The 15,865-nt window shown below is 41.2% G+C and overlaps 1 protein-coding gene across 1 annotated transcript in view; it reads right to left on the bottom strand.

The window, feature by feature from the left end:
* Nucleotides 1-3,811: 3,811 nt before the first annotated feature.
* Nucleotides 3,812-15,865, bottom strand: part of KIF5C (kinesin family member 5C) — a 210,015-nt gene continuing 197,961 nt past the window's right edge. Inside the window, exons 25-26 of the mRNA XM_049772995.1 lie at nt 15,352-15,457; nt 3,812-4,403 (exon numbers count right to left, since the gene is read on the bottom strand). Coding sequence (XP_049628952.1) covers nt 15,360-15,457 — 98 coding nt within the window. The 3' untranslated portion in view covers nt 3,812-4,403; nt 15,352-15,359. The remainder of the gene's footprint in view (nt 4,404-15,351; nt 15,458-15,865) is intronic.

Raw genomic sequence — 15,865 nt, 5'->3', positions numbered from 1 at the left:
GGGTTACTTCTGGCTATGTGCTCAGAAATAGCTCCTGGCTTGGGGGACCATATGGGATGCCGGGAATGGAACCGGGGTCCATCCTAGGCGCTCCACACCACCACTCCAGTCCCCTCACATGAGTTTTTCTTTGGTGAACAGTAGGCCACACTGACAGTATACAAGGATACCTCCAAACAGTGGTGGAGGGCTCTAGATTATAGAGCACTGGCATGCTTCAGCTCATGTATGAAAGTTCTGCATTAAAAGATCATTAGCATCTTTTTAGAAGGGTTGGCTAGCACATGGCTGACCCAGGTTTGATCCCTGGCAACACATGGCCCACCAGGAATAATTCCTGCATGTGGTGCCAGAAGTAACCCAAGTACAGTCATGTATGGCCCAAAAGCAAAACAAAACAGAAAAACCCAAGTCCCAAGTGCCTTTCTTTCTTGTAAAACCTCAGCTAATATGTTATATGATGTCATATGTTATATGAGTTATGTTTACACATAACTCATGAGCTATAACTCATCCCTACTTTTTAGAATGTTAGGACACACTTACTTCAGTAGATATCATATAACAACTGAAGGAACACACCTCAGTTTTTTGGGGGGCTCTTCAATGAAAAGAAAATCTAAGAGCAGAAATCCCAACCAAATAGGTGAAGGCTGAGGGTTCTAACTCTCCTCTGTCCCTGAAATGACACCCTGTGGGCAGGAAATTATTTCCCCAGTTTCCCATGGAAAAGAAAAAAAAAAGGATCAAAGTTTAATTCAGCTTTATTTTCCACTTGGAGTATTTGTCAAATTATACAACATGCAGTCGCCAGAGTATCCATACACTTTCATTTCAGAACCTAAACAATAACCAAAATTTCCCACAGGCCAATAGATCTTTTGTGACTATATTACATCATAATAATAGAAATGGCCATTCTCCCCTTCACACCACCACCAACTTTGATCACAACTTTGTTAGGGTTTTTGTTGATTTTTTTTTTCATTTTTTTAGTGAAAGCTACTGTACAGATACAGAAAACCCAGAGAATACATATCTGCAGTACACACTACAAACTTTACAATCCAGACACAAATAATTCTACAGAATGCCTTCAGTCGGCACACAATGAAGTCATTAAACAGATAGTTTATAAATGTCTATGCAGAATTCATGGAATGGTGCTTCCTTCAGCAGTTACCTGACCCTTATTATAAAAGCCTAAATGATTAAATGTGAAATGAAGCCACTTGATACTGTACTGGTGTCTTCAGTTCCAGATAGTCAGGGTGAGACAAGGAAGTGAACACCTTCCTACCAATAAAATCTTCCCCAGGAGGATACAGCACCAGAGACCAGGTATCTTCTGCCTTGCTAAGAAAATGCACTTGGTAAGACGGACTTTTGCCTTGAATTATTCCTCAAGGGAAGGAGGGCTGGCCAGCACCCTGACTCTGGCCTAGGATGTACTTACTATCACTTCACCATGTGGATTTAGGGCTTCAAAAAGTCACTAGATACACTATAATCTAGACATTTTTTAAATTTCATTATCCCAATATTTCTTATGAATTCTATTTTTCCTAATTATGTACTAGTTTAAAAGTCAATCACGCAGACCATTCTTCCTACTACCTGCCATTCAACAAAAGCAAACTGCACAACATGGCGAGAGACTGCTTTACATAGAATTTTCTAGAAATGAACCAAAATACACGTGGCATGATTCTATTTTTATTTCTAGCCATACATTTTGATATTTCAAATAACTTTCTTCTAATTTAATGATCCATCCTCCTGCCAGTAGAAATTATTAGTAGAAACCATCTGGCTATTCCTTAGATCAAAAAGTTCTTTCAAGAATTAACATGAAATATAAAAATAACTCACAAAAGAGAAATGTACATAAACTAATCAAAAGAAAAAAATATAACCATTTACTTGGCTCTTCAGAAGTCTGGTTTATACATATCCAGTACAAATCTTTTATAAAACAAAAATTGCACAAAAATGTAGCTTTTTAAGAAATGAGGCCTACTCTTTCTAAGAGTATTTGTAGTGTTGATAGAGGGTATTACTATATCATTAGCAATAATTTTGATAATACTTGGCAATAGTATAACAAAATATACAAAGTAATATTTAGGGTGCCATTTGACTTTGCTGGATATCCAGTTTGAAAATCCACTGCCCTTTTAACACAATGCAGGAAAATTAGCTTAGAGGTCTAGAAAAACCAAAGCTAGATGAACTGACTGGCTGATCAGCAACTAGCAGTTACCTTTAAGAGACATCAAAGCTAACTTTCTCTGTGAAGGAAAGTAAAGTGAATTTTCTGGGTGCCTTGAAGATATCAAGAAATATGGAACTAAGTAAATGCTTCTCTTTGAAACATGAAAGCACCACACAATCCTTTAGAAGTAGAAAAGGGATACCCAGGGAAAACTGGAAAGCATCTTTGGAAAGTATATGAAATAATCCATTAAGAGAGCCAAGAATATTACTAACCTTTGTTGAACTTCCAAATAAAGTAATAGTTGCAAAATGAACAATAGTACCATCATGGTTATTAATGGGTAATCTTCTCAAAACACACACACAAACACTCACACACACACACACACACAATGTTTTGCTTCCCAAATCAGAGGGAATTGTATTAAATAACAAGGTTATAATCTGTAGTATATGTTATTACCTGATGAGGTTTGCAAAATCTACTACACAAGTGCCTTTTTAATCATCTTTCAAATAGCAGTTTTGAGCAGTTATATTAAGTGGATATTTCCAACATGTTAAGAATATCAAACAAAAGAATTTTTGAGTGCAAATAAAAGTCAAGTGTTCATCTTTATGAAATAAATATAATTAATGTCAGGTTTCTCCTTCAGTTCCCAAAACACATAAAGTGCAATATGAGTTAATAAGTCAAAGCAGTTTTGCTTTGTTAAGAACTTGTTAAATAAGAGGAGCTGGGAAGTCAATTCATAATCCTCAGCAATTAATAATTTTCACCCCCACATTCTTGAGTCATCTCTGACCACAGAGCCTTGAGAAAGCTCCCAGACTTTCCTGGCTTTCACTGCATTCCAGCAGTGGCAGCAGGGGCGATGCAATGCCACCTCATCTTGGGCAGTCACAATGAGGACAGTTCTCTCATTGAGATTGGTTTGGTCCATCATTGCCTTATCCTCCATTTGTCAAAACAAGTAGCAGCACACAAGACCAACTGAATGGATTCCTTGTTACTTTCCCTGAAAATTTTACCACTTGGAAATCACTTTAATATGCACAACTAAAAATGAGTTGATTCTGTTTTTGAATCATAAATTTTAAGAAAGCATAGAACTGTAAAAAAAAAAAAAAAAAACAACTATCCAGTGAATTTTTTTTCTAATTCTGCCTAAGAAAATGAAAACTACCTAATGCCAGAGAACTCAAATCAACAATCTGCAGTAATTGGTTAAAAGTACAACTTGTTCATGGCAACTTATTCATAGGCACAAAAATTTGTCAATTAACCCTGCATCTTCCCGCCTGCCCAGAGCTTCGATGTTCAAAGGCTGTAATGACGCAGGATTTATTCAGCAATATCCCCTGCAGGTTTGCGATGGTTTCTTATTTTCTCCCCAATTCCAAGCTCCAGGAGGCAGGCAGGCCTCTTCCACTTCTGCAGCATTTTCAACACTTCTGAAGGAATAAAGTTCTAACTGGGCTGGCCGAGACTAGTCGCTGCAGATACAATAGCAAGAAGCTTAGATGTAAATTTTATGACTTTTTGCATTATACAGATGAATCTGAATGAACAGACTGTATGTGGGTACTCTCAGCTTAGTTTCATCATCTTGAAATTTGCTTTGTGTTTGAATGAATGCCATACTAAAAGGCATCTTTTACAGATCCAAAGAGGTGACCAGGTCATCAAAATGCTTCTTTGGGGTAATTTGTTTTGGAAAAGTGTTCAGAATGAAAATTGTGAACCCTATAGCAGCACTTTTATGTTCCCTAAAAATATAAAGTCATATGTTTATTTTACAGAACACCAGGTAGTTGCAACAGAGCATGGTCCACCATCACCTCCAGGTGATGTTCCCTCCAGGGAGTGACCTGGCAGGGCATTGGATGGCACATTGGAGGAAATGTCCAGAGATCACCCAATTTTTCAGGCCAAGTTCATGTCAATGGTTCCCTGGAGTGTGTGGATCTTCTGTAACTTGCAATCATCTTCTTCAGCTCTCCTAGAAAAAGTCTGAGCATGGATCTGTCCACACAAGAATTCTACACAATTCAAATACCTGAACCTGGTGTACTGCAGATGGCTTGGGGAAGCAAATGCAAAAGAAAATGGGGACTGGGTAGAAGGAAGAAATTAGGAATTGTTGATTAATGTAGTCCTTGACATGCTATGTGAAGAGTTTTATCTGTGAAAAGAAAAGCAGAGAAACAGAATATAAAGAGTTAGCAAACAAGGCCAGAGGGACAGTTCAGCCAGTAGAGTGTTTGCCTTGTATGTGGCCAACACAAGTTCAATCCCTGATATCTCTTATGGTTCCAAGCACCACCAAGACTAATTCCTGAATGTAGAATCAAGAGTAACCCCTGAGAACTGTCACGTGTGGCCCAAAAACTAAAAAGAAAGCACAGTGGGAATTCATGCCTCGAGACTTGGTTATTTTACATATTTAGACCAGAACTGTCCAATAGGAATATTATGCAATCACCTGGTTTAATTTTACAAATTCAAAGGGCCACATTAAAAGGAAGAAGAAAAAGGTAGAATTAATGTTAGTATCTGGGGATATAGCTCAGGGGCAAAATTTATGGTTGAGTGAAAAGAGTTCAATCCTTAGAATAGTTGTACTTATTAATGTTTATATTTATAGTACACATGCATAAATATGTATGTTGTTATGTGTATTTACACTACATATTAAATATGTGTTACGTATATAGATGAGGCTTCATGTTGATAATTTGTTTTTCTGGCCACACCCAGCTGTGCTCAGGACTTACGCCTTGCTCTACACTCCTGGTGGAACTCCAGGGACCATGAGGTGCTTGGGATTGATTCTTAGCCAGCTGAATGGAAGGCAAGCACCCTACCTACTGTACTCTGCACACTTCCTTCCAAGCTATTTTACATTACATTACAAAGATTTAGATTGTTGGGGTTTTTTTTGCACACAATTTGATATATATTTCACACATTCAACATATACCAATTTGGACCTGGCTACAGTTCAAGGGCTTACTTGTCACACATGGCCCGTGGCAAGCTCAGCAGACAGCACCACCACCTACTCACTGCATGTCCTTGAACTGTTGAGTGGAACAACATTTTCTGCAGGACAAGTCAGTATCTATGGAGACTGCAGATTTTAAAAGAAACAAACTGCATCTCTCTGTCCCCAAGGAGAACTTGAAAGGCACTTCTGAACAGCACTTGGGAGATAGAGTCAGATCAAACATGACTGATAACTCTAGCTCTCAAGAAAGAGGAGCATACTCCTGTAAGTATGTTCTATCAAGCAGGGGCAATCCTGGACTGGCCATACATCTCTCTGCAAATGTTCCCCTAGTCATGCCCAGGTGTCCAGGATAAGAATCTAGATAGGTCTGACTCAGAGATCAGCCCTCAGTGTCCTCTGTCATCTGCCTAACAAAATTAATTTCCAGGGAGAAATGGAAAGTTTCAACTTCCTCCCACTCCTATTCTATGACTTGGTCTCTAGATTTATGCAGAGATCTATGTCAGTACAGGGTGCAGAGGAAGCAATGAGCACAAGGGTGAGCCTCATCCCAAAACAGCAAGTGAGAATGGCCCAGCACACAAAATTCAAGACACTCAGAAAATTTTGAACAATCGCTTGTCAAACTGAAATAGAATTCCTTGTGGTCAGAACTATAGTACAATAGCACACTATAGTACAAATATATATATATGTATTTATAAATATATATATAAATTATAAATATATAAATATTCACAAATAAATATATAGATTTATTATATATGTATAAAGTATAAATATATATTATAGAAATATAGTACAAATATAGCACACTTGCCTTGCACACAACTGACCAGGTTGGATATTGAGCATCCCATATGGTCAGACAAGACCTGCCAGAACTGATCCTTGAGCAGAGCACAGAGTAAGCCCTGAACATCATCAGGTATAAACCAAAAACTAAAAGAAAAAGATCATGTCTATCCTGTGCATGCTTTCCCATCTCACTTTGAGAAGGCAAATATCCAAATATACAAAAAGGCAAAATATCAAAATATCTAAAATCCAAATTTAATGCACAATGGTAAATGTCTTAGATTGCTACCATCATGTGCTTTCTTTTCCTCCCTACTTTTCTCTTCACTCTCTTGATTTATGTTGTACACTTGTAGCAACCACACATATTTCTATAAATAAGCAGAATATAAATTATAAATAAAATATAGGGTGTAGGAAGGTATTATAAATCTTGGGTATAAGAGCTCATTGTATAAAAACAGATGACTGAAGGGATATCAAAAAAACATGAAATAGAGAAAAAAATGAGACTATGTTATTTTACAGAATCTGCCTACCTAGTTTATAGTACTATTCTTTTTATTGCATATTTTTGTTAGTGGTGTCCTGGTTACAAAGTTAGATGCTATAAATAATCTATTCCAACTCTTCAAGAAAATAAAAAAGAAAAAACTCCCCAGTTCCCTGAATTAAACATGTTTAGGGAACTCATTGGGAGAGAATATCTCAAGCTTCTCATATTAATGATCACACACAATGACAAAGCTGCTCCTTGAGTAATGTTTTAACTTTATTTATAGGGTAATATTCATGATATTTTTAGGGGCTACAAAAAAGATTTGCTTTTGGCAGGAGCACCTTTAATATTTTGCTTTTCTGGTATGACTCGATGCTTTTCCTTAAAACCAGAAGACAAAAACCTAAAAGCACTGTAATTTAAACCCATTTAGAGCTGAAAGCCAATAGGCCTAGGAATGCTTTCTACATACCACTTGTGGTAACCCCCATTTTATTTTCTATGTGGGTTCAGTTTTCTAAGCACACTACCTTAAAATCACTTAGGGTCACCCTGGTCAAATGATTTGGTTTTCCTGCATGCCAGGAGGCAGGGAGGTACTCAGCGCATACCTTTGATTGTAGGATTAGGGCTTAACTGGATGACTGCAGCCAACCCGTGTTGACAGAGGCAAGCATTAGACACACAAACTCAACTGGGCGGCCTTGTCACTCCAGCAGACCATGAAGTGACATGATTTCTATTTGAAGGCCTTTCATTCAGATACCCCCACCCCCAATCCAATGTACAGGAGTCAGCATGTTTTGGCTAATAATTTGGAGAAAATGGGGGTAGGCACCCAATCTGCATTGTGAATTAACCTCAAGGAGGACAAGAGCACAAACCTTGACGTGACAGGCTGCTGAAAGGGAAAATATGGGAACACTACCAAAAAAAGCTCATTAAGAGGTGGTTCTTGACCTTTACCAGATTCACCTGGGATGGTGGTATTTGCAGTAGGCTCAAGAAAGCAGATTTAAAAGCCTGGAGATAGCTCAAAGGACTGAAGTGTATGTTTTGCTTGTGGGAGGCCCAGAAACTGATCTCAGGAACACTCCATAAGCACCAAGTACTGAGCAATCAAGCACTGTGGCCCAAAAACCAAAATAGGAAAAAAAAAAAAAAGAAGTGGAGCCAACTAGAACACTTCCATTTATCCGTCTATCCCCAACTATCCCATTGTTAACCTAATCAGGTAAACTGGTAGGAGAAACTGGTACAATTTTATAAAGTAAAATGAGTTCATCTCTAGATAAACTATTTTTGACTATTCTTACAGCACAGATTGGTCATTAGAGAGAATTGAGAACATTTAAATTCAGTTCTGGTGTACGTAGCTTTCAGATGGTGCCAATGGGCAGAACCAAGGATCTGTGGAAGGGCATGTGCCTTGCAAAAATGTAAGGTTCCAAGTTCAGGCCTTCTGAGCACTCTGGGAGGCCCCCCCATTTTCACTTCCCACTGAGTAATAAATACTCTATTATGCCCAAAAGTCAGGATGCAAAATAACAAAACTTGAAGAACACAAAGCCTTCCTATAGTGCCTGTCTTAGAAAGGATGATATCACCTTCATCAGTCATTCATAGACCCACTCTATATACCTGTATTCCTATGCCTGAGTGATTCTGCATTAAATGCAGTGGGGAGGGGGAGATAGCACAGGGGTTTGTGCATATGCCTGTTATGTCCCCAACTTAGTTTCAAGTCCCAATATCACATGACATTGCCAACTAAAGCCCTGGAGGCCTCAGAGCAAGGAAAGCCTGGCCCAGGGAATCCAGCATCATTGGGCCTGAACAGCACTACTTCCTCAGTCCCTCAAACTGTCTGAGCATCCCCTGAAGTGGTCTCCAAGCCCCATGACAACTTGGTAGACTTGCCACCATTAACTCCCACCCCCGAATGCAGAAATGCTTGGTTGGGCTGGTTTCTTGATTCCTTAAATATGAAATCACTATGTCCAAACCTGGAATTGCTTCTTCAAATAGACAAGAACACTCCTACTGAAGCTATCTTGGGGGAGGGGTGATCAATTTCAGGAATTTTACCATATCCACATTAGCAAAGTTCTCCAAAACTTTCTTAAATATGATGCAATTTCTAGACTTTACATGGGTCATACTAAACATGTAGCCTTCCAAATAAGAGTGTCTTCATCAGGGGCCGGAGAGATAGCATGGAGGTAAGGCGTTTGCCTTTCATGCAGGAGGTCATCGGTTCGAATCCCGGCGCCCCATATGGTCCCCTGTGCCTGCCAGGAGCAATTTCTGAGCCTGGAGCCAGGAATAACCCCTGAGCACTGCCAGGTGTGACCCAAAAAAAAAAAAAAACCAAAAAAAAAAAAAAAAAAAAAGAGTGTCTTCATCAATATCGATACAGTAAAAATTATCCAGTCATTGGCTCCTATCACAATATTTTCTTTTTTTTTTTTTCTATCTCCTGGCCTGGTTATTAAGATTATGGGATAGAGGAAAGGGAGGTGTGTGTGTGTGTGTGTGTGTGTGTGTGTGTGTGTGTGTGTTTTGTTTGCTTGTTTGAGTCATACCTGGTCGTATTTAGATCTTACTCCTGGTTTTGGGATCACTTCTGCAAGGGCTGGGGATAGAACCAGGGTTGGATATTTATGAGGGAAATGCCCTATTCACTGTACTATGTCTGATCCTGTTGTGATCCTATTGATTCATATTTTTGACTTTTATCTTCATCTAACCTCTAAATTTTTCTAATTTTGACTTTAAACTTATTAAAGATCTTAAATAACTTTATTTTAAACTTTCAAATATTTAAATGCTATAATAAAATTTAAGATAAACTGGAATTTCTAAGACTGGTATTTCTTTAACAATGTTCTATAAGTATTCTTAGCTGCCTTTCAACGTCTTCAAAAGCGAAGGTGTCAGCAATGCCCCACTCACGCCATCTGGTGTACATATTTGAAAATGCACCCGCAGCGTGCATAAGTACCAAAAAAAAAAAAAAAAAAAAAAAAAAAAAAGGGAAGCATCTCTGAATTTCTCAAAAGCTGAGTTGCTCAAGTATTTCAGTGGGCATCCTGCCTCATTTTCTAGCCCTGATATACAACCTCTCCAACAGTTGATGACTTGGCTTCTTGCAGGAGGAAACTCAGACCAAGAGGTTGTTTCATCACCAACATCCCATCCGGCATCCTCCATCTATCTCCTCCCTCCCACTTCCAATATCCTACATCCACCTATCTCCTCCAGCCTGCCAGCACCTGTCTTCCTTCTCTGCATCCCCTCACTGTGACCACTTTTTGCTCTGGCTCACAGTCCCTCACATAGCCAGTACTTTGAACCTGTACCTCTCCAATAGTATCAACTGACCCCTGAATGAAATAATCACCACTGTATACAAGCAGAAGCAATTTTTCTCATTTAAAGAGAAATGCAACTATTCCTCTTTATATTGTTAGGACTGGGGACACAAAGGATAGTACTCAGGACATATTCCTGGCTCTCTCCTCAGGGATCACTCCTGGTGGTGCTTGGGAGACCATATGGTATGCCAAGGATTGAATTGAATTGAACATATGCATGGAAAGGGCCTTACCCACACCACTATCTCTCCAGCCCATGTCCTAACTTTGATAGATCAATGGCAGTTCCTTTGACCATCTCAGAACACCCAAGAGCACAGAGAGTTCAACAGGACTTCTCCACTCTATGATTCTAGAGACTCTCTAACACTGAAGCACCCACTGCCCTTGCCCTAGCCTACTCACATCCATTTCACACAAGAGGAAGCTGCAGAGTGAAAGGCTGAGTGGTCTCTTGTTCAAAGGGCCTTCACCCACCCACTGTCTGACCACAGTCTAAGGATCTGTTTACATTATAATGACATTATGAGGAAATGCTACATGCCACAGAGCTACATGTGCAGGAAAGTGGAAAAGGTCCCCCATTTCTAGCCAAACAAACGAATCAGTCCACATAATATGAATAGTGGAAGAACTAAAATAGCTGTGATGGCTGAGGATGGTTCCATCTGGTAAAAGGTCTTGAATTTTGTCTCAACAGACCTTTTAGTCTTCACTGTGTGCAGAGGACATCAGGATGATGAAGGGCCAATGTGGTGCTGCAAATACTTCCCACAGAATGTGGATGTGGTATAGGGGCTTCGAAGAGGAAAGGGGCTTACTACACTCTTTATAACCCAGAATCTCTGGGGTGACAAGTTATTAGTTTTCTGAAGTTTCTAGGGTACAGGAATCCCAAAGGGCCAGTATATAAGTTTTTGCATGTGTGAGGCCCAGAAAGTTTGGTTCCAAATACCACCTGCCACCAGAAGCAACTCAAACCCACCTCCTACTCCTACCCAAAAGAGGGAGAAAACTAGACTTCTCAGTGGGATGATATCAAATTTAATGTAAATACATCACCTGGCTGGAAGCATTGAACAGATAGTTAATAAAAGCTGAGTGCTGGCTGCCCACCCCATACCCATCTTCTGTTCTCAGCAAAAGAACAGTAAGAATGTGAATCCCACTAGGAGCATGAGAGTGCCCAGCTCTGAGGCTACCTTTTCCTTCTTCCTTGGTAGCTAGAGCAGCCTGTGCCTCACTTTCAGCCTGAGGTTGCCAACCAGAGTATGGAAAGACAGGCTGCTGTTGGAAGCAGGTTTACCTGAAAGGCAGCTTTGCCCCTTTCTGCAGTTTCCTCTCACTACTCGACATGGAACACATATACCACAGAACTCATTGAAGCCACCAGGAAGTGACCTTAAAGAATGGGCCTTACAGAAAGCAAGGAATTTACATTTAAAAGGCGTGGTTTCTGGGCTCCCTCAAAAACACTAAGGCGTTGGCCCTGGCTTGCATGCAAATCATTTTCAGTTCAAGCCTTGGCACCCTCTGTTGTTTCCCCAAGCCACGCCAGGTGAAAGCCTTGAGCACTGCTAGGTGTGGCCCATTCCCACAGAACAAAAATAGGCCTGCTGCTCTGCTCACTGAGAGTGTTTTTGCCTATCACTGACAGACTAACTCCATAGTTCCTATCCAGGAGAGAAATGAACTTCCATCTTATGTAAGCCTCAGTTATTTTAGGGTACCAGTTGTCAAAATCTAGCAACAAAACCACCTGGGGATGTGGGTAAAAAATGCAAAGGCCCAGACACCCCAGTTAGTTGAAACTGCCTCAATGATCCTGGCTGACTGGGCACTAGATGGCGCTAAGACCCAACCTTCAAGCCCCAGTTTAGACTTAGATATGGGACTTGACCTGAGGCTCTCAGCTATGGGATTGACGGGAATTGTCAAGTGTCAGTGTTGGCCCAGTCCAGATAACATGCAAAGGTCTTTTTGTTTTTGTTTTTGTTTTTGTTTTTGTTTTTGGAGCCACACCCATTTGATGCTCAGGGGTTACTCATGGCTAAGTACTCAGAAATCATCCCTGGCCATTCATAATGCTGCTCTGATGCCAACATGTGCCAGTTCTAAATTTATAACCTGACAATGAGGAAATGGGAACAACTTGATCTAAGAGCAAGTTGTCCTTCCTCACCAGCCAACGATAAGACAAAATCAGAAAACATGTCACCATTTGACCTGAGCAAAAGCCAAGATCGCTATATAGAGATGACTGGTTGTTACAACCAGGACTCGACAGTACGCATCCCGGGACCAACAACAACAGCAGCAACGAAAAGCTCTAGCCTAGCTTCCGGTCTACGATCTGTTCAACAAACAAGATCTCCAACTCCAGAGGTCTGACTGAGACAATCGCAACTGAACGGGTCTTCCCAGGCTCCATCCTAGCAGCAACATAATGACCAAGACCATCAATTACAGAAGATGGATTAAAACGACACTGAAGAAGCAGAACTCCTAGAACCACAAAGAAAGACTCCATCATAAGCTCCATTCCTTGAGCTGCACAGTTACAAGATCTCTAGATACAGAGGTCTGATTTTACCATCCAAGACAAAGCAGAAGTCTTCCATACACCACAAAAGCACCGAGGGGAGAGTAAATGATCATGCAAGGAGTCTACACTTAATTCCATGACAGTATACTTCAGGGGTAAAGAAACCCTGTAACTCCTAGGCCAAGGGAATTCCCTTTATAATATCCCCAATACTTAATGTGCAGGGGAAAACGAAAAAAGAAACACAAAATAATCATCTTTCCACACATTTATTGATTGATGGATCAATTTTTTGACGTCTTTATTTTGGTGTAGATATTGAAGTTGATATCTCCAATTTTATTTTATTTCATTTTATTTTTATCTTATCTTTCTCTTTCTTTTTGCACTCCGGCATGATTTGATTTCAGAACCGAGACTATTGTGTGGTGCTTGTCTTTATTGCTGTAGTGCTCACTGAATATTTAATTAAATATTTCAATATTAATTTCTATATTAATTAAATATTAGAATATTTAATTAGATATTGTTGTGGTGTTTCAATTACCTTTTTCATGTCCTCTCTCAAACTGAGGTTGAAAGCCTCTAGAAGGTCTTTGCCCATTTTCAAAGTATTTGACTTCTTTTTTTATTTTTTTATTTTTTATTTTTTCTTATTTTGTATCCCATTCTATTGCTTTTCTTTCCTTCAAACAAAACCACATAACTCGATTTATCTAGCTCCACCTCTTAAATAGAGGGGGAAACAAGGGAGGGTCCCAGGACCAAACAGATATATGAACACTAATAGTAAGCTAGGCAAAGAGGGGTCCACTTACTCTAGCAGCCTGGGGGGGGGTGATGGTGGGGTATATGGGTTGCAGAAAAGGAACTTGGATGTGGGGAGGACAAATTTGGTGATGGGTATTCCCCTGATTCAATGTTAATATGTACCTAAAATACTACTGTGAAAGATATGTAAGCCATTATGATTATAATAAAAATTAAAAAAAAAATCGCCCTTGGCTTTGAGGGGACCATATGGGACACCAGGGGATCAAACCAAGGTCCTTCTTTGGCTAGCACTTGCAAGGCAGACACCTTACCTCTAGCACCACCTCACCAACTCCAGCAAAGGTCATTTTTAAACATTCACTTTTATTATGTCTCTGATGGGAAGCAGAGATGCAAGAGGGGTCATCAACCAGGCCATCCCTATCCCCACCCCCATCACACACATACCCAGCTTGGCAGAGGGCAGCCTTCTCCCCAGTTCCTGCAAATCTGACCCATCTAGGATAGCAGAGGTGGATGCTATCTACAAGCAGCCCCCAAGCTTCTTTCTGGGAAGTTTATCTGCCTCCTGGCCATATTGTCCCCTCCATAAAGAGGGGCTCTGGGCCCCTCACACTCACCTTCCTCATCTGAATTCTAAAAATACAAACAGAGGTGTTGTGTATATAGACATTTTATGGGATTATTATGTTACTAACCCTACCCTGATCCATGATTGTGCCCTACCCTAGGGTGTGACCTGGCATTCTGCCCCCATCCTAGGGTGGTACCTGATTCTGCTTCCACCATTGGGTGGTATCTGATCCTACCATTGGGTGGTACCTGATTCTGGGGGATAAAAACAAGGGTCTGTGGAAGGCGAAGGGCTTTTTGGCTGGAACTGATGCTGTGGCTTTGGACTTCAGTCTTGTCCATCGAATAAAGCTAATATTTCCACAAGCCTGACTATCTGCGAGCTGTTTACCCGCTGCTTCACCTCAGAACCACCAGCTGAACAGGGTGGCAGATGCAATGCTCCAAGCTGGAGGGAAAAGACCTCATCCTCCATCCCTCCATCAGTCAACCTTTTCAGGTGCTGACTTGCAACAAGAGGAAGCACTACTTGTGTGGACTCCTCAAGGAGGACTAACTCCAAGTCCCAGGCACCCCACTCTTCTTTAGCAAGATCCTGGTTCAGATGCTCTCTGGCTGCCAAACTGTCTAACTGTCCTAGCCCTTCAGGATGATTATTTTTCTCCCTCACTTACCCTCCCAATCTCGTACTTCTAATCAAACCATTACTATTTTTTCCCCAGTCAAAACCTGGATTTTATTTCTTGTTTTTGTTTTGGGGCCACATCCAGAGATGCTCAGGATTATACCTATTCCTAGTTTATTTGACTGGTAGAGTCACATTGGGCCTGCTTTTCTTTGCAGAGCTAGTAGGAGTAAGGGAAGTTGACAAGTAAGGAGTAAGGGAAGAGATAAGTTGACCACTTATCTCCAAGAATAGGCTGGTTGGGACAAACCATGATCTGAAGAAAAAAAAGAGTACATTTGTCCTGTTCTGGTAGTCATGAACCACGATTTTCAGAGCAGAGGGAGGAGGTGTCTCAAAAGATTAGAACACATATATGCTTGCATGTGGAAGCCCTGGGTTTGATCACTGGCAATGAGTGGACATCACTTGAGCATTTCCAGGAGCAACTCTATAGCACCAGCCAGGTAAGTCCCTGGAGAGAATTCTATTAAGAGCCAACTCCAAAAAGACTGCTGGTATCTGGCTTGCTTTCTTGATACCTTTGGGTTTAAAACAACCAGCCCCCTCTCTCTGTTCTGTGCTCAAAATAGTTGACAAACAGGTAATGCCCTTTAGTGTCCCAGCTAATGAGGGGAGTCCCCCAGACAAAAGCCAGCTCCTATGAATCACCCATCACACTCTCTCCCATCCCCATCTTTGGAGGGTCCTTAGTGCCAGGTGGCCCCAGCCAGAACACCCTGAGGAGCTCGCCTAAGTGGAAGCTGAAGCAGGTCCCAGCCAAAGTGCTCTGGGGCCCTCCTTCCCGCTCTAGCTGTGCCCTCCCTTCCTCCCCTCCACTGCTATCTGGGCTCACCCCAAGGAAACCCCCCCCCCCCGCCAGGACTCACTTCGTTATTTATTTCTGGTAGTGAGTAGAGCTGCCTCCTCCCCCTCGGATGGCATGAACGGCTGTTGGAGACGAGGCTGGGTAGTGTCCAGGGCGAATGGGCTTGGCTGTATCCAATCAAGAGAAAGGAGAGAAGAGATGTTGAGAGAAGGCAGAGACAGACAGGCTGTCCGCTCAGCTACCAACTAGTCACCTACAAGAACCCCGAGGCACAAATGTTTATATGCTGAGATTATTTTCTGTTTTGAGGTTGCTTTATTTGGGCGGGGAGAGGACTGAATCATGCCCATCCCTGTTTTCAGGGATCATTTATGGCATTGCTGGGAACAAACATCATGAAATGCTGGAGACTAGGGACCAGAGCAGTGGCACAGCAGTAGGGCGTTTGCCTTGCATGTGGCTGACCTAGGATGGACCAGAAAGAACCATGGTTCGATCCCCCCAGGTTCCATATAGTCTCCTGAGCCAGGAACGATGTCTGAGAGCATAGCCAGGAGTAACCCCTGAGCATCACC

Source organism: Suncus etruscus, chromosome 5 (genome assembly GCF_024139225.1).
Source record: "Suncus etruscus isolate mSunEtr1 chromosome 5, mSunEtr1.pri.cur, whole genome shotgun sequence".
NCBI classification, from domain to species: Eukaryota; Metazoa; Chordata; class Mammalia; order Eulipotyphla; family Soricidae; genus Suncus; species Suncus etruscus.
The sequence above is the reverse complement of the archived record's forward strand: the minus strand, read 5'-3'. Positions and strand labels throughout refer to the sequence as shown.